We start from the raw sequence: 27,455 nt of genomic DNA on the forward strand, positions 1-27,455 counted from the left end.
CTCAGGCTTGCCTGCACAAGACCGAAGCACCTTTCCCACGGCTGAAACAGGCTAGTACAGACAGAGAAACCAACTCCAAAATATGAACCCCTCTATCCTTGGTCAGAAGCTTTTAGAGTTCAGAATCAGAACGTCACGTATGCTTCCAAACTAGACGATCCGATCCTCTAGGTCACCCTACGCGTGGAAGGTTGTCAGTCAGATCTTCTCACAGCCAGCGTCACTCGCGCCGACACACGCTGCGATCGCCACAGGCTCGTCATGGGCCTGGCCACAGAGTCGCTGGCCGCGGAGGATGCGCTGCTGACGCTTCCTGTGGAAGGGTCCGTTGCGGCAGGCGGTGGCAATGCAGGGCGATCCAGGGATCCTCTGCGGCCACGGCGTCGGGGAGTTTTTTTTTTTGTTTGGTGCCAGGTTGCTGTCCTCTCCGAGCTGTGACGGCCGGCCGGTACTGCAGCTGGCCAACCGCCGTAGCTAACGGATGGGATGGTTGGCTCACGATCAGTAGCAGCAGTCTAGCAGCATGGTCACATGAGAGTGGTGGTTGTGATTTGTAACTACTGAATTGTCACATGAGAGTTGGGTTCGTTTTGACTGAATTGTCACATGAGAGTCGTGGTTCAGATTTGTAAGTAGAGTACACCACATCTTTGGGACCTAGTTTTGACTGAATTGTCACATGAAAGTTGGGTTCGTTTGTAAGCAGACCAATGGCACCGAGATGTTTCATCATGTTCCGATGGGATCTAACATCGGTTAGCTACCGTTCCAAAAAAAAAAAAGTTTTGCTTGAGAACCGTCTTGTGCGACGAATAAACTTGTGAGTTGCGAGAGGTCATCACAACATTTGTTTTTTTTTTCTTTTCCTGAATGAGATTCACATATTTGCAATAACTGAACATACAAACTCCATTGTTGATCATATTCGTGGTATGAGATGAGACCAAGATTTGTTTTGAGCCATAGCAACATTGTAAAACTATTACTCTACGACGAGGACTACAATAGCCACAGTGTCAGCGGAAATAAGCGAAAAAAAAGTTGCCATCCACCTCTCACTTTGGAGATGTGATGATCGAGGCATGAGTTTGCTCCAATAAACTAAAATTTGAACATTTGCTCGTAAAAATTCAGCTATTCTATAATTACATGAGTCTTACATCACTTCTTTTACATGTATATGACCTCATCTTGATTCTTTAACTTGGAATGTTGCATTAGCGCATTTCCCACAATCAAATAAGCTACCAACTTAAAAGTAATTTCCGTGAGAAATAATAACTATTGTATTACATGAAACACATGTTTTTTTTTCTAACCCAACAAAAAGAATACCATGATGGCCTGCACTCTTAAACTATTTGTGGCCACTTCCGATGACACGTATCAACTATTCTGAAATATAAATGCAAATGGATATCACTATCTAAGACATGTGTGTGCTATTACCCACATATATCTACAAAATTCGTATTCTTTCATGATGTGCCAATTGAAAATGTCCACATACCGTTGTAGCTAGAAACGAGATAAGCAATAGTCGGTTGATGGGACAATTCACCAAACCCTTGATCATGAACAAAATCGCACGTTTATCAAACCAGTAATTTTAAATCTAAACGACAATATAGACATGCACATGCTATAGTAAGGCAAAGTGAAAAACCCGAGTACATCGATATCAACTAGAGCGAGCCCTTCTTTTTGCAAAACTCCCAACACGAAGATGCGTGACCACAACCACTTAATTTCAAAGATTTGCGACTAGTTTGGTGGAGAGGAGCAAAGCCTTAATTTGAACTAGTACGACAATGCATGTTTTCTACTCCCATGAGGGTTAAGAGGTAACATAATTTTTTTTATATTAAGGTAACACGAATTACGTTTTGTTCTATGAAAGAAGCATTCTACAACCATTAAACCGTGTTTATGTTGTTTGTGGCTCACAAGATGTACCCTTTTAGTTTTTCTGTAGAACTGCATAATGAATATAATAGACAAAGGGTTTGAAATTTTGTGCTTTTCTAGAACGTTCCGGCTCTCGTGTCCGGACTTCCGACCACTTGACGATTGGTGTTACCACCACCATCTGTTGTTGTCATGCTAATTGCCAAACCACAAATGACACTCAACTAGCATCTAAAATAAACCATGAGCCGGCCATCCTTCTTCCCAAATGCACACATCATTGTCAAACAAAAACAACATTACAAAACATAAAACAAAACGAAAACAAAACCCTAGCCCATCTGGCTGCCAAATGGAAAAACAAATCAGCATTTGGGAGGCACCTTTTTCCCTCTCCTTTTAAACTCTCTCTCATCGGCTCCTCGAAACCCAAAAAAAAAGCGGAGAGAGAAAAAAAAGGAAATAAAAAAGGCTCCTCTGTCTTCCCCCAATTCGGCCTCAAATCCGCCGCCCGCATTCCCCGACCTCCGCAGATCTGGGCCCCGACTCGCCGGATCGCCCCGCCGCCGCGTGATCCGGCCCCGCCGCACCCAGCCGCCAAGTTGGCGCCGCAGCGGAGGTCGCAGCGCCTCGCCGGCGGCGGCGCGGGGTCCGCCGCCGGCGCCGCGGGCGCCGAGGGAGCCTCCGCGGCCATGGGCGACTCGAGCGACGCCGTCATGGCACGCTGGCTTCAGTCCGCGGGGCTGCAGCACCTCGCGGCCTCCTCGGCTGGCCCCGCCGCCGGGGACCAGCGCGGCGCCGGCGCCCTGGGAGGCGGCGCCGGAGGAGCAGGCATGCTGCCTAGTCTGCTCATGCAGGTGGGGTTTCTCGCCCGAAATGTTTGATCTAGCTAGGTTGCCCGCCCGATTGCGGAGACGCGGTCTTTGGTTCGTTCAACTTTTTTTTTTTGGGGGTGCTTTCTACTGCTGTACTTGTATATGTTCCGGATCGCCTGTAGAGATTGATCAATCGAACCTTGCGATTCACGGTTTGCGCCGAATTGAGTGGATTCACTTCGCCGAACTGTTCATCAGTTGGCAACATGCTGACCTGCATCTCTTACCTAGTGCCTTTGAAGTTCATACTCCTACATAGAGAATAATCTGAGATAAAATGTTCTTATACATTTTTTTATTGCTGTCTTAATGTTGGTTGTGTGAGGAACTGCAAGTGCCTTCGCATGCATCAGTTCTGATTGCAGATGAAATATTTTCTACTGAACGATCAGGATTATGCACTTCCATTTTAACCGTCTGGTAGTTTAGGTATCTAGTAAACTCAGCTAAACAGGTTTAGCTGTAATGCAGATGGATGAAAAATTGAACTTAGCAAGTTAACTTGGAACAAGAATATCATTCAGGCGACTCGACCCTCGATTAACTATTGTTAGTCATGCGCACTGAAATCTTCCTGTTCCAACTAAAACTGTTTTCTTCAACTATTGCATGCCACGAGGACCTCAATACTTATAGTTATCCTATTTGATAGTCTTCAGCAGTGCACATGCTGTCAACATGTATGGTTGTATATCTTACATTTTGCTGTTTGGTAGGGGTATGGACCACAGTCGATTGAAGAGAAACAGAGGCTATATATGCTGCTGAGAAGCTTGAATTTTAACGGAGAGTCTTTGCCTGCATCAGTCTCTGAGCCCTTCACACCAACTGCTCAGAATTTTGGCAGCGGGAATTCTGCAGATGGTCTGTACTCACCTGAACTTAGAGGTGATCTTGGAGCTGGTCTCCTGGATCTCCATGCTATGGATGACACTGGACTTCTTTCTGATGTACGTCTCCAAACCATATCTGCAACGTGCCCGCTTGTTTTTTGTTAACATTCATGAGTTAATAGCAAGTTCATACTTTCTATTGACTCATGGGTTGAAATGTCTTCATGCAGTTCATCCCAACTTACTGCTTTCCTTTTGGCAGGATGTAGATTCTGAACCATTTGAGCCATCACCCTTTATGCCAAAGGAAACTGATGATGAGGACGATGATGATGTGTTAACAGGAAACCAGCAAGGTCTAGCGGATAATTATAATGCAGTGACGAGTGAAAAAGAGAGCACCAACAGAGAAAATAATGTTGCGAAGATCAAAGTTGTGGTATGATAATCTTTGTAGGTATGTTTGTGAGAACTTTTCAACACTTAACAGATATACCTGACTTAGTCTTACAATATATTCAGGTAAGGAAGAGACCTCTGAACAGAAAGGAGTTATCTCGAAAGGAAGAGGATGCTGTAACCGTGCATGATTTATCTTCATTGACAGTTTATGAACCTAAGCTGAAGGTATCTACTGTTCACCTTCGAGAAATTTTGTTGTGCTTTCATTATAGTTTTTTTGATTTTTTTGTTATGTACGCTTTTGTTGTTTATTGTCTACCTTCTCATGAAAATCAATTTTTTTCTTGAATATCTCTACGATGCTTTAGATAGCAACATATGAACATGAGGGATTAGCATGCTCATTTAAATTGACATAACCTACACTTTTTCTGGCAGTTCCATTTCACTTTTTATTAGAATCTGAAAGTGCCAACTGATAACCCGTGTTCATGCCCACCATACCATCATACCATGGATAGTCGCGTTTGCTTTTCTAATGATGCTAGCGTACATTTGCGATAAAGGGACCTATTTGTTCTTTCAATGTGCAAGAAAAGCTTAGTTTGGTTCAGTTATGTTGCAACCTCTAATGTGAATGGTGACTGAACACCTCACTTTGTTTGCTATGAGGAACTCACGTGTTGGACATGCTTTACTGCATCGAAGTGGCAAATTCTTCAGAAAATGGAATTGAACATACAAACTTTTGTTGCTTAAAGCCTTAAAATGATTGTTCACTCTATTGCAGTAAAGTATCACGATTAACTGAAATCCTAGTAGTTCCTGTTATCTTCTGTGTCATTATTTGTTTTTGCAAAGTACTTGCTCCGTTCCCTTCTATAAGACATTTTGGCTTGCCAATTAAACATGCCAAAACGTCTTATAACAGGAAACAGAGGAAGTAGCATTTAGTTCAATTGTCGGAATGACAATAAATTAACATGGCTATGAACTTCAAGAACTGAAGTGGTCCTGGGGAGTTTCTTTATTTTAGTTCTTCCTACCATGTACTATGTACTATATATATTAACATATTATTTCTGCCCGAAGGTGGACTTGACAGCTTATGTGGAACAACATGAATTTTGTTTTGATGCTGTCCTGGATGAGGATGTTTCTAATGACGAGGTACTACTTTTCTCTTGTTCGACCCGCATTCTGTAATTATTCTAAGTTTTCTTGGTTCTGCGGTACTCCAGAACTGCTTATTGTATAAGCAGATGCTTCAAATTCAGTTTTGGCTTCGAGCTGTTTTGGACCTGGGACAGAACTAAAAATTGGTGTAAAGTTGAGCCTGGTGGAAAATCATAAAATTGCTCTCTTGAACACATGATGGTTTGACAATTTAAGAACAAAAAGATGGCATTTGAAATTTTGTGTGGGACAGCTGGCAAGGTCGCTCCAGTCATAGTTCACCCCCGAACTTGGATATTTGAAGTGCTGTGGATCTGTCAGCCTGGGGTCACTAATCATCCTGTTGTTTATAACTAAGAAATTGGATTATGTTTTTGTTGAGAGAATATGGTAAAGTGTCCAACATATCCATTAGAGACCCCCCCATATTCGATTGTTGAAACAGCAACATGTTTATTAGCCAATGTGCTCATGCCTTTCTACACTCAGTTGCTCTTCCTTGTGCCCTCTCAGACCACACTCTTATTGAAGCAGTGTATCACTACCTGCTGTTCATCTCAGTAGGCGTGTCGGCTCAATGGCAAGTATGGTTCTTCAACCCTGCTCTAGTCACTTGCTCACGCACAAATGTGCCTAACTGTACAACTACCTCTTCCTGCCCATCATCATTTCTGCAGCCTTGGCTTACTGCACTACTCGTCCATCCGCTTGCTTGCATGCACACCTATTTGTTGGCCATGGGGCTGCTTCGTTAGTTCTGAGCAAATTTGTTCAGAGGATGTTTGACTACTGTGTTACTCCACCGTAATGTATCTATAGTGTCCATCCAACTTTGGGATGGCAATGAGCCGGTGCTAAATTTGGTACTACCAGTTTCCAGTTTACATAGTTCTGAAGTACGACAGAATCATTTTTGGAATACCATGCTATTGATTTTGTATATCATACTGAATGCTGTGCAATACATTTTCAGAAAATTCACGATTTTTTATTTGGGATTTTCTCTGGACAGGTGTATCGCGAGACTGTGGAACCCATCATACCAATAATATTCCAGAGAACAAAAGCAACATGCTTTGCTTATGGACAAACAGGTTGGGCAACACCTTTTTTCCACAGAAAGTCAAACATGCATATTGCATATCTTTAAGCACAATTAACTTAAGTCATGGTTTGTGCAAAATATTGTTTCTCTTTTGTCAATTTTCAGCATGCTCGTGCATCCATGCACAAGTCTTGTGCGAATAACTACATTGTTGAGAACTTGAGAAGTAGTTCACTGTCTACAAATTTCCGATGATCGACTTGTGTATTGTAGCTCTGATGTGATAACCTGAAAATAAATTTAGCCACTTCTTATTTCCCGAAATTAGCCTTCTATATTGCTCATGAGCTCCCCTTGTGATGTTCTTAATCAATTCAATTCATGAGCAGGTAGTGGCAAGACATACACAATGCAACCGTTGCCTCTGAGAGCGGCACAAGACATGATTCGTCTTTTGCATCAACCAGTATATCGGAATCAAAATTTTAAGCTGTGGCTCAGCTACTTTGAGATATATGGTGGGAAACTCTATGATCTTCTATCAGACAGAAGGTTTGTTGTTTCATACACACGAAAGTCCATGCCTTAAGTTCTATTGCTTTTTTCTTCTCATGGTTTGGTGATGGGGTGCATGCACATACTCCCTCATTCCCGAACTAGATGTCGCAGATTTGTCTAGATTCACATGTATCTATACACTAAAACGCGTCTAGATACATGTGTATCTAGATAAATCTGTGATAAGTAATTCGGGACAGAGGGAGTGCTAACATTCAGTGTTTCATTTACAAATTCCTATTTAGGGATGCTTAGTCAGAATTGTGGCATGTTTTTAATGTTTAAGTTGCTTTTGTTGTATCCTATATGTATTTGCTCTTCTGAAATAATGGCAGCACATCTAGCTAAACTCAAATTTCTCACCTTTTTGTAGACACTTACTGATGAGGGAGGATGGCAAAAAACAAGTTTGCATTGTTGGTCTACAGGAATTTGAGGTTTCGGATGTCCAGATTGTCAGGGAATATATTGAGAGGGGAAATGCAGCAAGGAGCACAGGGTCAACAGGGGCCAATGAAGAATCATCGAGGTCGCACGCTATTCTGCAACTGGCTGTTAAGAAGCATATTATAGTAACTGATACCAGGAGGCAAAGGAACCGGGATGCTAATGAAGCTAAGAGTACGAAAGCAGTGGGGAAAATATCTTTCATTGATCTCGCTGGTAGCGAACGTGGTGCTGATACAACAGATAACGATAGGCAGACAAGGTATTACATTTATCTCCAGTCATTTGCCTGTTATATTCCAAACATTGATCTGGTACAATTAAAAAAATTATTGACCTGTAAATATATTCTCACATCCAGAATTGAAGGAGCAGAGATAAACAAGAGCCTCCTTGCTCTTAAGGAATGCATCCGAGCCCTTGACAATGACCAGATACACATTCCTTTCAGAGGAAGCAAGCTCACAGAGGTTCTCCGTGACTCGTTTGTTGGCAACTCACGGACGGTGATGATTTCTTGCATTTCTCCAAATGCAGGTTCATGTGAACACACATTAAATACGTTGAGATATGCTGATAGGTAATGGCACAAAACATACTTTATAAAATCCAACTCATATATGGTAAATCATCATTTAGAATGCTTCAGGTTATTTATTGAGTAGAGTTGCTGATCAATTAACAGGGTTAAAAGTCTTTCAAAGGGTGGCAACACTAGAAAAGAGCAGTCTACTGCACCAACTATTCCTTCCATGAGGGAGTCTTCATCTGCTCCATCCTATCCTGTATCTGTTGAGGCTGAAGAAATACCCAACCAGATCCAGGAGAAGAGACCTGTTGATACATCTAGGAGAGGTGCTGAGAATTTTACCTCCAGCTCTTCGGTTGAGCCTGATAGGAATACATTTAGTATGATTCCAAGTTATTCTAATAGAGGAAAAGAAGAAAATGGAGTATCTGGTTTGAATGATAGGGAGAGGGTTGATTTGAATTCTGTCCGAACTGGTTACAACAGTAAAGCACAGTTAATTCAGAATTCAACAAATATGCAAGAGGAGGAAAAGGCTACAAAAGTCTCACCTCCCCGGAGAAAGGCTTATAGGGAAGAAAAAGCTGAAAAGCAGAGCAACTACACAAAAAAGGATAGTGGATCTGAGATAAGTCGGCCTGGGTATAAGGTGCAGCAGGCAAGGCAGTTGCAACAGCAGCAACGGCCAATTTCGGCTTCAGTTTCTCAGGCTTCATCAAGGCTATCTGAAAAGGAAACTTCTTGTGATGATGTGGAGATTGATGCAATTCTTGAGGTAAACAATATTTTGCTGGTACGTCTTGTTCACCCTGAATGGAACTTGTGGTGTAAATCTTTATTTTCTATATCAGGAAGAGGAGGCCCTCATTGCAGCTCACAGGAAGGAAATTGAGAATACTATGGAGATTGTGCGGGAAGTAAGTTCTAGTTCATGTGCTGAATAAACTGTCATTCTATAACAAATGCTCTTTAGATTGACTTAATCCATGCCAAATTATGCTGTCTATGTTCTAAGGTTCCGCCATCTTACGATGTAAGCATACATATATTAATCTTGGGTAAAACTGTTAACATATCGAGCACTTACAGTTCCAATGATTCCAGAGAGAACTACTTAGCTCTAACGTAGTCCCTCGTTGAAACGGAAAGAAACTTAAGTTCTGCTACAGAGTGGCATATCATGTAACCAGTACTAATCTGCTTACCACTTTCAAGGTAACCGCTAGACGCTGAATTCCATGGTTTGATTTGAACTTCTGATGCTGGAAATATGTTCTCTTCTTGATCTTGCTAAGAATGGTTGAATGTTTGGGAACTTCTATCTTTCATTGTATGGACAGCATTAAGTGCATTAGCATGCTTATACTAGCTGTTCTGTCTGCAAATAACCGTTCACCCTAGTCTTTGATTTGTGCAACTACTTTCTCCTGTGTGCATGAAACTGCCCATTTCATTCAGTTCAGCGTTAGACGACATTAATCATTTAGAATATCAGATACTATAAATCATAAGTAAAATGTCGTGCTTGTACGTGCAAAAGCATTTCGAATTTTGTACTTATGTTTGATTTTGGAAGATGTCTCTGTTGGTTGAGAATGTTGGTAGTTTACAATACCATTATTTTATGCCATGCTCCTAAACTAATTGCACTTTTTTTCTCAGGAGATGAACCTTTTGGCAGAAGTTGACCAACCAGGTAGCCTTATTGACAACTATGTAACACAGTTGAGCTTTCTGCTGTCACGTAAGGCTGCAGGCTTGGTCAGCCTCCAAGCACGCCTGTCGCGTTTTCAGCAACGCCTCAAAGAGCAGGAGATCCTTAGCCGTAAAAAATCTCCCAGATAAGTGATCGTTGCTGACTGACTCAGGTCTTCTGCCTGGTTAGCAAATGGACAGGAGCTTGACCGCATTTCGTGAGAGGTTTCTCTCGTGGTCTCCTGTGATGTTGGACCTGAGCAAGGAGCTGAAAGAAAACATGGCAGTGTCTCAGGATAGGGTGAGTTGCATGGTTGATGCCATTTTGGACTCGATTGTCAGGTTTGACCACCAGTTTGCTAGTAGTCCTCACAGTTGGGCTGTGTTTTTTTTGGCAGTCGCATGGCTTGCCCTCAGATGCCGTTTTCTTTTGTATGAGGAGACGTGAGACTGTTTGCAGATATGGATGGGTTGATTTTCGCAGGGTGTCTGTATTTTATGGACACAAATACATTATTGTTGTATTCTTTACTGATATTGTTTTCATCGACAAAGAAAAAGACGTGTGTTTGTGGCAAAGGACTTGGAAAATATTCTCCCCATTTGCCAAGTGAGAGTTTCTGACGGTTATAATGTATGAATGGTTTAGTGTGCACAGCTCAGAGTTTTGTCATATGAGTTCTTGCTTTGTGAGAATTGGTTTATTAAAAATAATGCTTATGTATCTGTCTTTGTACATCAGATCTGCAATCAATAGTGTTAATTTTCTTTTAGCTTTGATTCAGTGTCAGAAATTATCATGATTTTTCCTCCAGTTGCCTTTCAATATTTTTTCTCAAGTCGCCTATCAGTATGTTGCCCAATGCACAGCACAAGGCGAAACCAAGCTGTAAGCATGGATGGATTGCCAACCAGTAGTTTAACAGCGATGTAGAGTTCAAATCTATATCTTTATTTTGGCAAGGATGCACATATAGTTTTGGTACCGATATGCCTGACGATATGCATGACCGAACCACATGAAACGCCAGATGTTTTTCTTTTTGAGAGACATGAAACGCAAGATGTGTTTCGACTGGCCGGGAGGCATTTATTTGATAAGATTTAGGGCCTAGTAGGTTCAAAAGATCTTCAAACGCGGAAAGAGAAAAAAAAGTAGAAACATGGTGTTTTGGCATGTTGAATCCCACAAGAAATGAAAACACATGAATTTGCAATACATGTCATTTGATGCGTTGCAAAAGAACACAAATATTTTTTCCTGAAGTATAGTGTACAAACCAAACAATCTGTAAAGAAAAAAAAATCCTGAGAAATAGGGCTATTTGGTTTCCAAGCCACACTTGCCAAACCTCGGCTGCCACAAAAGTCTGGCTGAGATTTTGGAAGCCAGAAAGTATGGTAAAAGTTGGAAAAAAATGCACTTTATATAACAGGTGAGCTATATAAATAGTGAAGTGTGGTAGCTTCAAAATATGGCAAAAACGAAACACATGCCAAGTTGCTAAACTTTAGTTTGGCAAAATATAACTGGAAACCAAACAGCCCTATAGTCTTTAAAAATTTCAATTCCCTATGAACAACTTGCCATACTACTGCACATGTCCTTGAGATGATAAATAATTAAAATCTAATTAAAGTATGATTGTAAGATCGCCAGTTAAAATCGGAAAAGCTTTGTGATTCCCATTCACTGCACCACGTAGATGTGTGAGCAACACTGTGTTCTAGACAGAAATGAGAGATGTATGAACAGACATCCCCAATCTATTATTCTTGTTTTGCCTGACATGAGTATAAAACCTTACGGTCGAGTGGAACACATCCAGCAAGTAGAAGTACAACAACAAAGAGAGAGGAGCTCGCTCAAGCTCATGGGCACGGTGGCCGAGCCACCACCGCCACGACGTTGTATCTGTCGCTAAATAACATAGATAGGGACGGTTGGAAGTTCAGCCTACTTCGCCATGAACAATGTAGCTGTTCCTAACTGCCTACTTAATTTACTTCTTTACCCCCTCTACCAGGTAGAATTGTGTCTGTGCAGAACCTTTTTTCTGAAGTAATTATTTCGAGGAGGTGCGCTAAGCAATGCAGCAAAAAGGGGAAACAAGAACATTATCTTGAACACTTGACACCTCCTATGTTATTGGTGCGTTCCCCGATGCCTCTCATTTCTAGGTAGGCTCTCAACGTGAACCACGACGCTATTGCATTTCCAAAGATGTTGTTGAATGACTTGCCCAAATGCTTGTGGCTCCACTAATATATATCGGTAGCTATCACCTTTCACCAACCCTCATTCAAGAGAGTTATGTTACCGTTTTTTTGATCGGTTTCTCCAACCATACTAAGGCTGCATAAATTGGCGGGTGTCTACAACAAATCGACACCCGAATCAAAAGTCATTTCACAACACAAATGTTTTCGTGTCAACAGTTTTTCCTCTATAGACAAAGGTAACTGGTTGTGTCAAACTACCGGTTCACCAGAGCGGAAGTGCTCATCAACCAAAGATTATTGAATGTCCTGGGACGACCTTCCAAAAGCTACTCTCTCTTCTCAACATGTTGCATGCACATGTAAAGAAAACACATTTCATGGAACTTTTAATCAAAGTTATTGTGAAGTTCGACAAAGTGAGGTGTCTTTGATGACAAACATTGGAAGGACACTGAGGGCACGAAGTGGTCACTGCAGTTTGTAGAGTATAAGAGCATCTCCAGTCGCGTCTCCCAAACCGTCCCCCAAACCGCGCCGGATTGAGCGTTTGGGGGACGTGTTTTGTTCGTGCCGCCTTTGGGGGACGTCGCTCCCCAGCCGCGTCCCCCAAACGCCGCCCCAAACATTTAAAATAATATTTTTAACACATAAACCATTTATATCAAATGTAGCATATGAAAAAAAATGTTTTCGAGGATTGTTTTCAAATTAAATTACAACAAACAATAAAACAAGTAATCAAATATAAAAAAAGGGCTAGATGATACATCAAGGTGCCACGGTATTTCCTTTGATCCTCCACAAATGCTCAACGAGATCAGCTTGAAGTTGCTCATGCACATTGCTGTCACGGATCTCTTCGTGCATGGCGAGAAAATCAGCAAAATCTGCGGGCAACTCATGATCAACCTCCGCGAGAGGGCCTTGACACTCATAGGGACCAACATGTGACCTAACATGATTCTTGCGGTCATCCTCGATGATCATGTTGTGCATGATCACACAAGCCTGCATCACCTCCCACATTGTGCTTGAAGCACACCAAATGCCCGCTCGACATCCTTCCTGCAAGCCTCCTGTCGTGTAGCAAAGTGAGAATTCTTCAGACCTGATGGATTCGAGATTGTTTTGACAAAAGTGGCCCATTTTGGATATATACCATCGGCTAGATAATAGCCTTTGGTATATTGGTGGCCATTGATCTCATAGTTGCATGGTGGAGCATGCCCTTCCACTAGTCTGCTGAACACCGGAGACCGCTGCAACACGTTGATGTCATTGTGTGATCCCGCCATGCCAAAGAAAGAATGCCAAATCCACAGGTCATAATCTGCCACGGCTTCAAGCACCACACTTGCAATATCCATGACGCCCTTTGTATATACCTTGCCAAGCAAACGGGCAGTTCTTCCATGCCCGGTGCATGCAATCGATGCTTCCAAGCATTCCGGGAAATCCTCACGGCAGCATTTTGTGCCATGATCCTTGCCGATCTCTTCCTCAGTTGGCCCTCTCAAGTAGTATTTGCCAAACTTTCCCACCACAGCTCGGCAAAACTTGTACATGCACTCAATGGCGGTAGACTCACTCATGCGAAGGTAGTCGTCCTGTGTATCGGCAGGTGCTCCATATGCAAGCATCCTCATGGCGGCGGTGCACTTCGAATGGATGAGAACCCGAGAACGCCTACGGCGTCGACCTTGAGCTTGAAGTAGGGGTCGAACTCTCGAACGCCGTGGAGGATATTCATGAACAGGCCCTTGCTCATCCTGTACCGGCGCCGAAAATTGTCGGCATGTGTTGCCCCGTCGGCGAAGTAGTCGTTGTGCGGCATGGCATGCCCCTCCATCCTCTGCCGGGGCTTCGACTTCCTTCTTCCCGGCCTTGATCCTCCGCGGCGCGGCTCTCTTCCTCTTCTCCGCCTCGGCGTCAAGCATGTCCTGGAGGGACGCGATGATCGGCAAATGCTCCCGCAGGTCGTCGTCGAACGCTTGCTCGTCCTCCGGCAGCGGGGCAACCATCTCATCGTCGGCTGTCCATGCCTAAAGCAAAATCAATGGTTAAAATTGCGCCGAGGCGAGACGACGCAACAAACGGCGATCAATCGCGCCTACCGGCAAGTCGTCGAGCACCTTCGTGCGCGGAGGTGGGGCGGATTTGACGGCGCGTTCGGGAGACGCCGGCGACGCGCGGCGGCGGCACGACCGGCGGGAGCCCCGGCCGCGACAACGGTGCTGACTCCCAGCACAAATCAGACGCCCAAACGGCCGGGAAATCCAGCGGCGGCGGTGGAGTGGGAGGCGCGGGAAGGAAGGAGCGACGAGAAAAGAGGCGCGAACCAACGGTTTATGCAAATAGTCGCCGATATGTGGGAGCCCGCCTCGCTTTTCGTTGTGTCCGGCGTCCCCGGAGCGTCCCCTGTGGGACGGGGACGTGCTCGAGGCGCCGGACACCGTATGGGGCCGCGCCGGACAAAAATGGGCTTTGGGGGACGCGGCTGGAACGCTTTTTTTGTCCGGCGCGCCCCAAATCCCTTTGGGGGACGCTTTGGGGGACGCGACTGGAGATGCTCTAACACTAAAATGACAAGGATAGATCTTACTAACTCATGGGAGTGGAGTTTTGGCTCTCGGATCTAAGTGAACCTGTTATCGAGATTGTTGTATTGCACTTGGAGATTGATGAATGAGGCAGTAATAAATGAGCTAAGCAAATCTACTCCATGATATGACCGGTAGGCCGTGTCTCCTTCATTTCCAGTGCTGCTATTTGCGAGTACGCTGCAGAGGATGTGGTGGATGGTAAAGTCGCGAGAGAAGAGGGAGAGGGAAGCCATGTAATCTCGATGGAGCAGGATCAATCTGTGATGGGCATCGTCCAAGCTGTCACCGGGATGCTGACGGGCAAGCTGAGTCCGCACTCCCGAGAGGGAAAATGGATCTGAACTCTCCGGGGTGGGCAAAAAGGTACGGATTGTGAGCTATGGCCTGAGCTGATAACTCGACTTTGTAGTCAGTACGGCATGGCATTAGAAATCGCCTTGCCATGCTTACAACAAAGAACAGAAGGAGATTAGTAGTAGTTCATAGGCATGATGTGTTGCGTGGTGGCAAAAAACAAATCTCGCTTCAAAGATCTTGTCAGACCAGATGCATAGAGTTCGGCCAGATTTCCATTAAGAACAAACCACCCAAAAATAGGTTAATGCGACGGGTTGGCTTGGTACATTTTTTCGATAAAGAGTATATATTCATATCACGAAGATACCAATTATACTCAGCCTCTGCAACAACGCATTGCCCTAGCGGCACTACGGATGCACACAACCCAAAAAGAAAGAAGAATTACAAAAAAGAAAAGTCCCGCTACAACAATCTATTCCTTGAAACAACGGCACTAACACCACCAAGACAACACCAGAAATTCAGCTTCTCCCAAAGTGACGCATCCAAGAAGAAAATAGTGCGCCAACGCCATCATCTCCCGATCATAGATTTTAGGTTTTCACCCTGAAGAAAATCCTCACTCTCAAAACAATGTCTTGAACAAGAGCATTGCCAGGCGCAACCAATTAAGATCATACCTTAGATTTTCACCATGAAAGGTAAGACTTTGAACTTCTCTTATGTAGTCGCCATCACTTGCATACCGCTGCTTCAAGTCACGAATCACCAAGCCAATTCCTCATCACCACTCAGACTTAAACCACCATAGCTAGTCCCCAGATCTCGACTTTCATGTCATTCTCTGCCAGCATCATAGAACGGAAACATGCTCCATGATATTAACGGCCAGCAGAGTTTCGAAGCGATCCCTCTAAAACCAAACGGCCAGAGAAAAACACGGGGTGCGCACGACCGAATTCAGCAATCTCCAGGCATGTCGTCCATTTGGAGTTCGCCGGCGGAGCTTTCCGGAACCTGACAGTCTAGCCAGATCGGTCTGCGTCCATGTGATCCCATAAAAATATGGTTAATAAAAATCGGTTGTCATTCTAGCTCCCTCGTGCCTCAAGCTTCTCCATCGTCATTCTAGCTTTGCGTAAAGCTAACTGCAGATATTTTCTATCCACAGGTATGTCGGACGCTGGCAGCGATGCAGGATCCATAGCCAGCAGACATGTCGCTCAACCAGAGCTCCCAGAGGACGATGCAAGTAGATGCAGCGATTGTAAGTCAACTGAGCATGAACCCCAACTCACATTCCGTATTTCTGTCAAGCATGTAGCTGAGGTACTAAAGGGGTTCACTGAGTTCAAGAAATGTCTTGTCAACAAAATCGGATTCACTGGAATTCTGAAGTTGAGCCTGAAATTTAGTGCATGGGCCATGAATAAGGTCGATGTTTACCCCCGTGCCATATGCATCAATGAAAATAAGATTCTCAGGTTCTGGGTTGAAGATATACACAAGGTTTCGGTGTCCCCTGCGGCAACCGTGATGTGAAGGGAAGGGACACCAGCATTACCGAAGAATCAATTGATTTTATCAAGAGCTCACTCGGGATGGACAAAGCAGGGGCTCGCAGCCTACATGCAGCCCAAGAATTTATAAATAGGAATATCAGAGATGAGTTAGGCAAGCTGGAGAAGGATTTGTTTTCAAATTGCATTTGTCATTTTTGTGATGGGCCACTTGCTAGCACCCTCGATGAAGTATTACTACCACCAAACTAATTTTTGGGGTGCAGTGGCCAACACAGAGAACATTGCACAATTCAATTGGTGTGAGTATGTGGTACAATGCTGCTTGATGCAGTCGCAAAGCCGAAGAAATATATGTCCAATAGGAATGGCACCATCAATTTGTTCGGGTGTCATCTTTTTCTGCAGATCGGTCCGCTTTTACATGTTGACACATGTTTTCATATGAGGCCCATCTATTTTCCATTGATATACTTGTGCATTAAACAGATTTTTCTGTTTTTATTTTGCGAATCAATAGATTTTGCTGTTGGATAATATCGACCTGGGGATGTTCACGACTTAACATGATGCGCTGCCACGGATCTGCAAGTTTGACCAGGTCACCCTCAGGAGGAGGGAAAAGAATCATATACGACCGGGTCGTATGCTCCTGAAGGCTGGACCAACTCATTCGACTGCCACGTAGCAAAACAAATCTCAAAGCAGCATGGTCCACTTCACTCCAATATCTTTCCGAACACTAATCCCATCCCCTTCTTCTTAATCGTGTTGTCGCATGCCTGCTTGCCTCTACTAGCCGCGGGAATTCTCCTCGTCCATGTGTGCCGTGGAAATTGTGTCTTCTTGAATCTCTACTACTTAAAAAGACTGAATAGGTTCCTTATTCTGTCATCTGCCAATACGTCAATACGTTTCTTCGTTTCCTTTCGTCAATACGTTTCGTCGTTTGTCCGTCCTCCACATGGGCCAAGCCCAATACGTCAATAACTCCACAAATCACGTAACTAGGTGAAAACCGCATCTCCACAAATCCACCAATACGTCAATAACTCCACAAATCCCGTGGTTTACTTTCCAAAAGGATGAAACTGTTCCAATGATCCCGCTGCCGAGCGCTAGGGCTTTCTCGCCGCCGCCGCATCTCTGCCGACACACCGCGAGCCTGCCCGATGTCGCCGCCGCGTTCCATGCCATCACACGGCCCCAGACTCACGACCCCAGACTGCAAAAAGGAATGAAACCTGAACGATCTTAATTACAATAAATTACAATAAATTGCAAAAAGGAATGAACCATCTTACCATATCTCAGTTCTTTACCGAAACGTATACAAAACTCCAGGCTAAGGTCATCCATCTTCATCTCCGTCCAGCTGATCCATCTTCAATCTACCACCATGCTGAGTCAATACCTTCTCAGCCGCCACACCTCCAAGAGGGTAATGGCACCAAGGTAAGTTCTCAGTCGCCATACTCATGTTCTTAGCATCACATTTTACTCATGTTTCTCCGTTTATACTGCAGTCATGTTACATTCTGCAATGTGGAACAATTGCATATCTACAATAGATCCTGGGAGGCAACTGCGAAACTTATTTCTGGTCGAATAAAAAACAACAGAGGAGGTGATCTAATCTACCATGCTATCCTCGCCGACGAAAATGTAAGTAGGAGAGTAAGATAAGTTACAGCCTGGTATGTGTTCAAACATTCAAGTAATCAGTTTATGGTATGCGTGCATACTGGACTGGGTGCATAATGAACAACATCATAAGCTTGTTTACCTGGACTGTCTTGCATCAAATGCCTCGGCACTGGTAGTTAAATCACACAACTCAAGAAGTGGTATCTTCGAGAAGATCTTTGTTTGAACAACATAAGGTTTGCCGATAGTCAGGGTCCCAGTTTTATCAAATATGATAGTCTTAATCTGCAAACGAGTATTCAAAAGGGTAGTTATTTTTCCCGATAGTCAGGGCTACCACATGTGCACACACACAGACTAGCATACAAACAATCAGAAGATTACCTTGAAAGAATTTTGTGTCACTATAGACAGATGCTAAGAGCAGCATGTTATTTTTCCCGTTATAAGCAACACTGATAATGAGAGGTTAATCGGACGGCCAGTAGGACAACCATTGGGAATCTCTGGGTGCCTGAGACATCATCTCTTACTGGTGATTGAGTAATTTATTAGTAGGGAGTACATGATATTCCGGTTCACAATCACAATCACTCTTAAGCAAACATTACGTAATCAAATATCCAGCGCAATTGCAATTCTACCACCTAATCGTGCACTCTACTCACTCCGGGAAAAAAATATGACAAACCTATTTTCTACAGATTAACAGAGGGATCACAATTTCTTACTGTTTCAGTCCATACCACCCGAAGATAATAAGAGAACCAAATCTAACTGAATATGATAAAGTAGTTGAAGTACTTTCACTTTTTAATACTCTGTAACCAACCAAAACACGAACGATAACAATCTTTCCCACTAGCATGTACACCATTAGTTGAGAAATCAGTGTATCTGGATGGGGAAAAAATAGTGCAGCACGGGACAGGAGAAAGACATAAGTTAAAATTTGGCACAGACAGTGATAAAGACATGATAACAAAACATAAGTTGGCAGAGATGGGGATCATACCACACACCAGCGAAAGCCGCCTTCCCTGTACCCATCCTCTGTAACCGATCAAACGATAACAATCTTTCCTGCTAGCAACCTCCAACACAATCTTTATCATATTCAGTTAAAGTGCAAGCTGGCTTCCGTAGCCATGGCCACTTCGACAATGGGTCGACACTGATGCTTAACTCCTTGAAAAAAAATTAGCCTTTAATAGTTATCACTGAAATACAAAAGGAGCTGAAGATCACAGATTCACAAAAAGTTGCTCATCTACATCATCTAGATGATCCTATATAAGATGCAAATGAACCTGTTTAGAAGAAGCACATGATAGGATCTGTAGCACCAACAACACTATAAAGCATAGAGACCAACAACTTGTGTTTCCTTAGCCTCCCTTCCCGTTCCACCAAGCAGTAAGAACCAATCCTAAGGGAAGAAGACAAACACGATTATATCAATCTAATTTGATAAAGAACGAACTGAGAGGAGAGTCTAAAATTAAACACTCGCCTCAATCAGCTCTACCAGGCTCGACTGAAACAAGCCAGCACAAATACTGACAGTCATCCGTCCAAGCCGGAATCCGCATACTCCTCCTGAGGAGGCCAGACCACCCGTCCTCCTTCCTCCTAGGCATCAAGCCGTCGGCTAGCAGGACCCCTCTGTCCGTGAGTCTCTCCAGAATCCACCAGCAATTCTGCCACCATGCTCCTCATGTCGGCTTCATCAGTTGGATTTCCGTGCACCGCCTTGTCGATTGCACCGTGGGCGTCCTGGTCGTCGTCCCGAGCAGGAGGCGCCGCTGCTGGCCATTGGGGCCAGGCTTCTCTGCGGACGATGGGAGTGCCTTGGCGACTGACAAGACGTCGGAGGAGCTCGATGGAGGGAATAGCTTGAGAGGGGAAGAATTTTGGGTAAGCGCCGACTCTGGCCAGGAGTAGTTCTGAATGGAAATAAGAATTACTGATGTTAAGCTAAACACATCAGACCACTGATCATACTCAACTCACCTGAACACTTATTTGCACCTTGAGCATTATACTGATGTTAAGCTAGGAGCTAACAATAACTATGGAACAAAATCTTATTGGACGATTCTTAACAAAATTGTGCTTCTGATCATTATTTCAAAAACATTGTTTTGTCAAACCATTCTCTCTTACAAGACATTATGGAAAACATTGGTATTCTTTCATATCGTTTGAATATTGCTATTATTTCTATCCGTTTGAACATTGGAATTTTCATAGGGTGATAAGATGGAAGCGATAGCATCTGGACAAACAGCATTGCGTGTGAACAACGAGTTACGAACGGGCCATGTATACTACATCAGAGGTATTGGGTTCCAGCCGGCTGAAACACTGACAGAACGATTGTTACACAATGATTATTACACCACCATGCACTCTTGGACCCAAATTGATTTAGCTGGGCCTACCATTTCCATACCTATGCTACCAGACCGGTTCATGACTTTCAGTTGTGTCGCAACACTGACAAACAGACAACTTACAGGTGCATAGAAATTTTTAGTAAAAAATTTGGTTCACACTTTCTTAGTTTTCAGGCTATTGAATTGATATTTTTAAGCATTTTCAGATGTAATTGGGATAGTCGTCTATGTTAGCCCCGTACGATTCCTCCCGTCAACCCATCGTAACACGCCATGCCGAGAAGTCGTGCTGATGAACGATAGGTATGATAAAATAAACTTGAGTTTTTTTATCTTCTGATTATCTGTTATCTAAATTACTGTTTCTTTACAAGGTGGGAGTTCATATGCCTGCGCATATGGGACAAGCACGTGTCGCGCCACATGATGAAATGGCGACGTGCCGAGCGGAATATGTCTATCTTATCTGCCATCCTTTTTGAAGTCAGCACAGCACAATGTAAGTTGGGATGTACCATTTGACATTATAATAAACTTACATACATGACTATATTTACTCATATGTTGTTTTCACAAATTTCGTAGGGGCTTTGAAATCAACAGACAACAGCCAACTTGTTTTTGATCCGGACACTCTCCTAGCTTATTATGATCTTGCATCTTTTCGTCAAACACTTCGCCCAGCTTATAATGTGTCCACTCTAAAACGTGTCAGGGCCTTTGTGCGACAAAGGCTCAGAATGGGGTTGTATATGAACCTCCGAATATGGAGGGGCTTCAAATCCGCGCGGCTTGCTCTGGTGGACTCGAACATGTCTTTGGGCGCCCTTTGAAGGACAGAATATGAAAATGTAATATGTTGCCCTTTCAAAATTGTCTACTTAGAATCTTGATTACTAGGTGAACTCTCTGTTCTCCATCTCATAATGCCCTCGCACATATCAATTGCTCTCTCAATGTGTCCAGTTCTCACATGATGGGCTATTATGTTTCTATCTTTATTTATTTGCCCTCTTGATTATCTTGACATAAAAAATAATATTATGCAAGCTACTTTTAGATTTCCATTGCCCATAGACAATACAACTACATATTCATAAAGGATATGTGAATTACATAAATGAGAACACACTTGGCATACGAGTGAGACAATCTGCAATTCAGGAATCTGTACTACAGATTAAAAAAAATGGAAAAATACAATTCAGTACATACCTGTTTTTCTCACTCCATCAATAGGTGCATGAACCATCAATACAGTGCTTATGCAAAGTAGACACACGTCAGCTATTTTCTTCGAGATTAATTATGGACCTGCCACGAAAATATTGCGTCAATAGAACGAGCATTATTTTGAGATAAACTGCATCTCATTAATTGAAACTCTAAATTTACATTCATCAGTTTAATGACAAAATATTCAGTCAGCAGAAAGGATCAATCATCTGCATTTTTAACAAAGCATCTCATTTAATAAACCCCTAAATTACGTGAATCAAATCATCTTATTTAATAAAACCCTAAATAATAGCAATCAATTCAATGATGAAATCAACTCGCCTCAGATAGTATCTCGGCATGCTCATATTTACTTGACACGGACATCACGCTATGGTAATGTAATTAATACATTACCCATAATTGCGACAAGGAAGCAGCCATATAAAAGGTACCTCGATCATGGCTGGAGCGAGAGGTCTCGTGAATCCAGATTTCAACCTGCCCTGTCTCCAAACCAATTTTCAAGGGACGTGACAAGTCAGATCTGCAGATAAATTCAGCGAGTTCAAGGTATGTACAAAGTCATTACCCTTACATCAAAAGTTGAAACTACTGTACTATTATCCCTTAAATAATAGTTGAGCATCTGCGGCATAAATATCATGCATGGGATATTAGAAACCCACAAAAATCACAGTACATAGATTGATTGAATTTTCAGTTTTGCACACTCCTAGAATTATACAGAGAGGTTTCACCTGTGAGAAGGTGGAAGGCTTCAGGTTTCTTACTTTTTCTACCATTAAGAGTCGATGATATCACTCATATCACTAAAAATAGCAAGAGCCATGTTTCTTACTTTTTAATTTCTAATAACTCTTTGATACCTTTCATAGATGAGCTAGGATTTTTTTGTTTGATACATTTCATACTCTTTGATACCAATCTGGACTGTATTGCTGCATCTAGAATAGGGTCAAACATAAGAATCAGAAAATGTACTCATGTCTGGTATAGAGTACTAATTAAACTACATTTACCATTACTACAAAAGCATTAAATTTCTCGAAAGCAACTTGTGACCAATGAGTTTATTTTTTATCTCAATGAATATTTTTCATAGATGAGCTCAACTGATGTTGAGATGAGCGAGAGTCAGGAAAATAATATGAAACAAAATGAAACGGAAGGCAGCGCTGAGGTAAGGCAATGAATATAAAATGATGTTAATGCACTTTACCATATTCCAGTTAAATATATATGACTACTATTCATAGATGAGCTCAACCGCTGGAGATGTAGGAGAGGTTAAAGAAAATGATGATAAACATAGTGACATGGTAGGCAGCCCTAAGGTAAGGCAATAAGATCATATGCGGTTAATGCACATTATCACATTCCATTTTTAAAAAGCACTTCTTCATTTTGATGACTATCGTTCTATTTTTTAACTCTATATGATTACTGTTTATAGATGATCTCAACCGTTGAAGAGGTGAGAGAGATCAAAGAAGATGATAATAATCAGAGTGACATGGTAGGCTGCGATCAGGTAAGGCAATGAATAGAAAATTAGGTTAATGCACTTTAAATAAAGCAATTCACTATCTTTTTATTTTTTAACTATATTATGACTACCTCTCATAGATGAGTTCAACCGATGGAGATATGGGAGAGATTACCGAAAATGATATTGACGATACTAAAAAATACATCATGTCGTTCCCTCCCAAGACCAAACTCGTCCGGATTGATGACGCATGCTTGAAGCCCACTGATTTTGAGGAATGCTTATTTCCAGACGATGGATGGTTGGATGGAGACGTAAGTATACATTTTCACATTTATGTATATGTAAATCAATGTGCTCATTTGACGCAACAATTTTCTTTGAACTACAGTGCATTACTGCTTACATTTACTGCTTGAGAGTGAAAGAACATCTAGCTACCAGGGCTGGTGGAAAAGTGTGGTTAGAAAACACACATGTTTCAAACTTAATGAAACATATGGGGGCAAATCCCATAAGTGTGAAAGATCCTGCCACTATTATAAAACGTGTTCATAACTACCTACAACATGACATGGTAAGTTCAGCATACCTATTTGACTTCAATTTGAATATAGATATTATTTTCTACCACTTACTTTTTTATTTGTCATCAGCTATTTATACCCATTCATGCAAATATGAGTCACTGGATGCTATGTAATGTCGATGTGCCCAATCGACGTATACAAATACTTGACTCCTTTGGTCCAAGCAAAGCCCGCCCCGACTTACAACGGACCGTAATCAACTAATATAATCTCTTACTTATCATATATTGTGTGAAATAATATCTATCTTATAATTAAAGCATGTCATTTCCTTTTTTATTTATAATAGCTACAAGGTCTTCAAAATCAGCTTGAACTTGCTGCTCAGATGAGTGAATTAAATCTAGGTGACAAATGGAAAGACCTAGCGGTAACTACATGGAAATGGGTGGAGTGTATTCAGAAACCATTACAGACAGATAGGTATGTTACATGAGTATTACCTTTCGGGACTATTCTAAAATTTCTTATACTTGTAGATTCATGTAGACCAATATTTGTTTACACTGTTGCAGCTCATCATGTGGTTTGTTTCTGCTAAAATTCATGGAAGAATGGACAGGCCAGGAACTAGCTCATCCTGTAACGCAGGTATTTTCACAACGGTTCAAAAATGATATTATATGAAGATCAATGCTTCCACTAATGATTCATAATACCTAATTTGCAGGATGGTCTCAAACTATTCAGGAAACAATTACCTTACATTCTGCTTAATACTGACTTAAATATTTTGAAAGGAAGACCAGAATTACCGCAGCCTGATCAAAAGGGAGAGGCAAGTGATGTCCTGATGTGGGAAGGTAATGGTCCTCCTCCGACTGAATTATCACAAGGATATCAGGTAGCCAATGCCACCTCACCTCCTTTCAAGATAATCAAGAAGTCGATTAACAAGGATGAAGCAGTTGCCAAACTTAGAAAATATATCCTGTCTGTTAATGACGATGAAGCCAAGACGTAAGTCAAACTTATAGGCAATGGGCCATTTTAAATTGTTATTATCTTTATCCAGTGGTTAACTCTCTGGCTTTTTTCGTAGACAAATTTGGGTTCAGAGCTCTAACCCGTATCCTCTTAGTATATCTCTTAAACAAATTAAAGACTTGTTAAAGGATACTAATGGTATGGACAAGGAATGTTTCAACATGGTTGTACGGGTTAACGCAACAGACGAAGCCCGGTTGTTTATGGATACTAATGATCACATTTTTGATCTCAGATTTTCCGTGAGTATTCATGATAAAATTCATCTTACATAGGTATGGAAATGTCCTGTTTTATCTAATAACTCTAATAATTCTTACTCTCAAATCAGACTTTAGTGGCTGACTCCTCCATAGACCCTAAGCAACGTTTACTGTTTGACGATAAGCGTGAGATAATGGCAAGGATATGTGACCACTGGCCAGGGATGTTGTACCATGTGTCAGAGTGCAACTCGGTAAGACTGCTATATTCTATTTTTGTTCACACTTACTATTCAAAATTCATGTTTGCATCTAATTTCCATGCACTCTGAACCCATAAATGATAAACTTATTGGTCTCTTGATTTGCATACTTGGTAAAATTTCATAATTCAATTTCATGCAGATCTGGTTACCATTTCGTACACATGGGCACTACTACATTCTGTTTCTGTTTGACATGGATAAACGAACAATTACTCTACTTGATCCCAGCCCTGAAAGGGAAATTGTTAAGCCAGGAGTTCATCACAAATATCTATTAAAGCTGAAAGAGATATCAATCTACCTAAACATTACTCTCCAATATGCAATAAAAGGCTGGAAAGATGATGTTTTCCATTGGCATCTCATCACACCATGTGTGTTGCCAACAAACCATGACAGGTTAGAGTCCATGTCATAAATTAATGGTTTTCAATATCTTCATTTTACAATTTCGCTAACAACAATGTGTACTTTCTATATAGCCGCATGTCAGGATTTTTGGTTCTAACATATATGCGGTGGTGGAATGGCAAAGAAGTTGTCCGAGCAGATGGCAAGGTGTGTATTGATTTCTGGTTCTAACATATATACTATAAATTTGAACTTTTGGGGGAGTACTGACTTATAATGCATGTCCAGGTTGCTTACGCCTTGCGGATCAAAGCGGTGGTACACATGCTATCCTACAGGGACAACGAGTGTGCTGACAACATCCCACAAATTGTTAGAGATTTAGTCAACATGGCAGGTCTAGATTTTTTTGTTTGAGAAGTTGCCGTATCGGCTATTTTGAACGCTTCCTGTAAAAGCCCTTTGCGGCTTTCATTTGACTGTTGGATAATGCTATAATCTGATTATATAGCAGTTGATGGTGCAACAAGTACTTAAGATTCCTACACTATGATGCAACAGTGTTTTAGACAAGTGTTGATTCACAACCTGTTAATTACCGGCTTCTTTTAAGGTGTAATGGTTATATGAATGTTTGATATGTCCTTCCATGTTTTTTGAAAAGATAGTAGTTTTCATGCTTGAATAACTATCATGGTTCTGTCACGACACTTCTCTGAATCCGTCTACTCCCAACATGTAATGATTCCTATAGTTTTCTAGCAATGTCTTAGTAGTTAGGATTAGGACACAGATTTACGGGCCCATTTAATTCTCAATTAAATTAATTGAATTCAGTTTCCATGATAGCAATTTGCTTTCTTGTTAAAGAAATAAATTAATGTTTCATCTGAATATACATCAAACGTAAGCTCACTATCTCTTGGGGAGCTTGCAAAAATAAATGAAAGAAGAAAAAAGATGGATACAACATGAACAAAATTTCATCATCTTGCTTTGAAGAAAAATGGATACATACCGCTGTAGACATATCTTCATTCCATCTACATGTTAAAAACCGGCAGTAGTATAGCCTGGACCTGGCCGCTCAGCACCACCAAACCCTGGCCCAACATCAGCTTCCCCAACTCATGTCCTGCAGCATATGGAAGTTATCGGATCTGTTAATAAATATATAGCACGATGCTACACTCAGCAAAAGCAGTGTATGAGTCATGTGCTGCGGGGCAAGTTCATCTTAATTGAGTCCGTGATAGAACAAAGCCATGTTGTTGTAGCTAAAAAGAAGGAAAACATAAGATTTAGTCTCAGGTTGAGTCATGTTGCCCAGTCTATTTTCAGCTAACCAGTGTATTACACAAAGTTAATGCATGTAAATGGAATAAATAGATATAAAAAGAACACCTCAATTAGTCCAACGTGCATTTTTTACGGTTGTTTTGATGTCCTACATCCTAAAAATGAGTTGTACGTGATACCTTGTGTGGGGCTGTCACGTATTGATTTGCAATTAGTCCATCTCTTCATAATTAATATGAGAGATCACCTTCCTTGTTCAAGAGGATTTATAATAAATACCTTCCAAAAATTTGGCCTCTTGCCCAGATTTGGCTCTACTCCCAGCCAAATTTCAAGAGAATTTATAATAAATACCTTCCTTATACAAACCCACAAATTACTAGCCAAATTTCGGCCTCTTACCCAAATTTCGATCTACTACTCCCAGCGACTCACCTGTCTTTTACAAATAGAAAGAAAACTCACGAATTTCACCCACTTGCCTATGTGTTAGCTCTACTCCTCCCAGACAATCAAAACGGCGAGCAAACCCTGACCTATGCAAACAGCTATCAGATAGAAATTTCGAAGGCCCCGTCGACAAATTGATTTGATTTCTGGTAAGTTCGACGAATCATTCATGTTTCTACCGCATAACTACCATCCGACAGTGGGAAAATCATTTGAGTACTACACTTATACCTTGCAGATGGATCCATCGAAACGATCGAGTGAACGTACTCCTTTCAAAGACTTATCCAACACCATCAGCACAAGTAACAATGATGATATATAATGTGTAAGTCAATCAACTTCTGATCAACAACTAATTATGTTGTGTATTTTATTAGGTGTTGCAGACACCAGCAATGGTGGGGAACCTACAGAT

At 41.9% G+C, this 27,455-nt stretch overlaps 1 protein-coding gene across 1 annotated transcript; it reads left to right on the forward strand.

Annotated features, from left to right (window-relative positions):
* The first annotated feature begins 2,600 nt into the window (after positions 1–2,600).
* Positions 2,601–10,252, forward strand: LOC124646463 (kinesin-like protein KIN-13A). The gene is made up of 12 exons (XM_047186569.1): positions 2,601–2,765; positions 3,500–3,733; positions 3,879–4,055; positions 4,139–4,243; positions 5,111–5,188; positions 6,207–6,288; positions 6,629–6,791; positions 7,171–7,506; positions 7,606–7,824; positions 7,930–8,548; positions 8,625–8,690; positions 9,436–10,252. The coding sequence occupies exons 1-12, from the start codon at positions 2,601–2,603 to the stop codon at positions 9,616–9,618; spliced, it is 2,427 nt and encodes an 808-aa protein (XP_047042525.1). The 3' UTR covers positions 9,619–10,252.
* The last annotated feature ends 17,203 nt before the right edge of the window (positions 10,253–27,455 follow it).

Source organism: Lolium rigidum, chromosome 4 (assembly GCF_022539505.1).
Source record: "Lolium rigidum isolate FL_2022 chromosome 4, APGP_CSIRO_Lrig_0.1, whole genome shotgun sequence".
In the NCBI taxonomy this organism is placed as follows: Eukaryota; Viridiplantae; Streptophyta; class Magnoliopsida; order Poales; family Poaceae; genus Lolium; species Lolium rigidum.

Excerpts from the sequence above, each read along its gene's own strand:
- LOC124646463 (XM_047186569.1), top strand. The coding sequence starts at position 2,601 with ATGGGCGACTCGAGCGACGCCGTCATGGCACGCTGGCTTCAGTCCGCG. Across the intron at positions 6,289-6,628 it reads CTTTGCTTATGGACAAACAG|GTAGTGGCAAGACATACACA; the intron begins GTTGGGCAACAC and ends ATTCATGAGCAG. Across the intron at positions 6,792-7,170 it reads GATCTTCTATCAGACAGAAG|ACACTTACTGATGAGGGAGG; the intron begins GTTTGTTGTTTC and ends ACCTTTTTGTAG.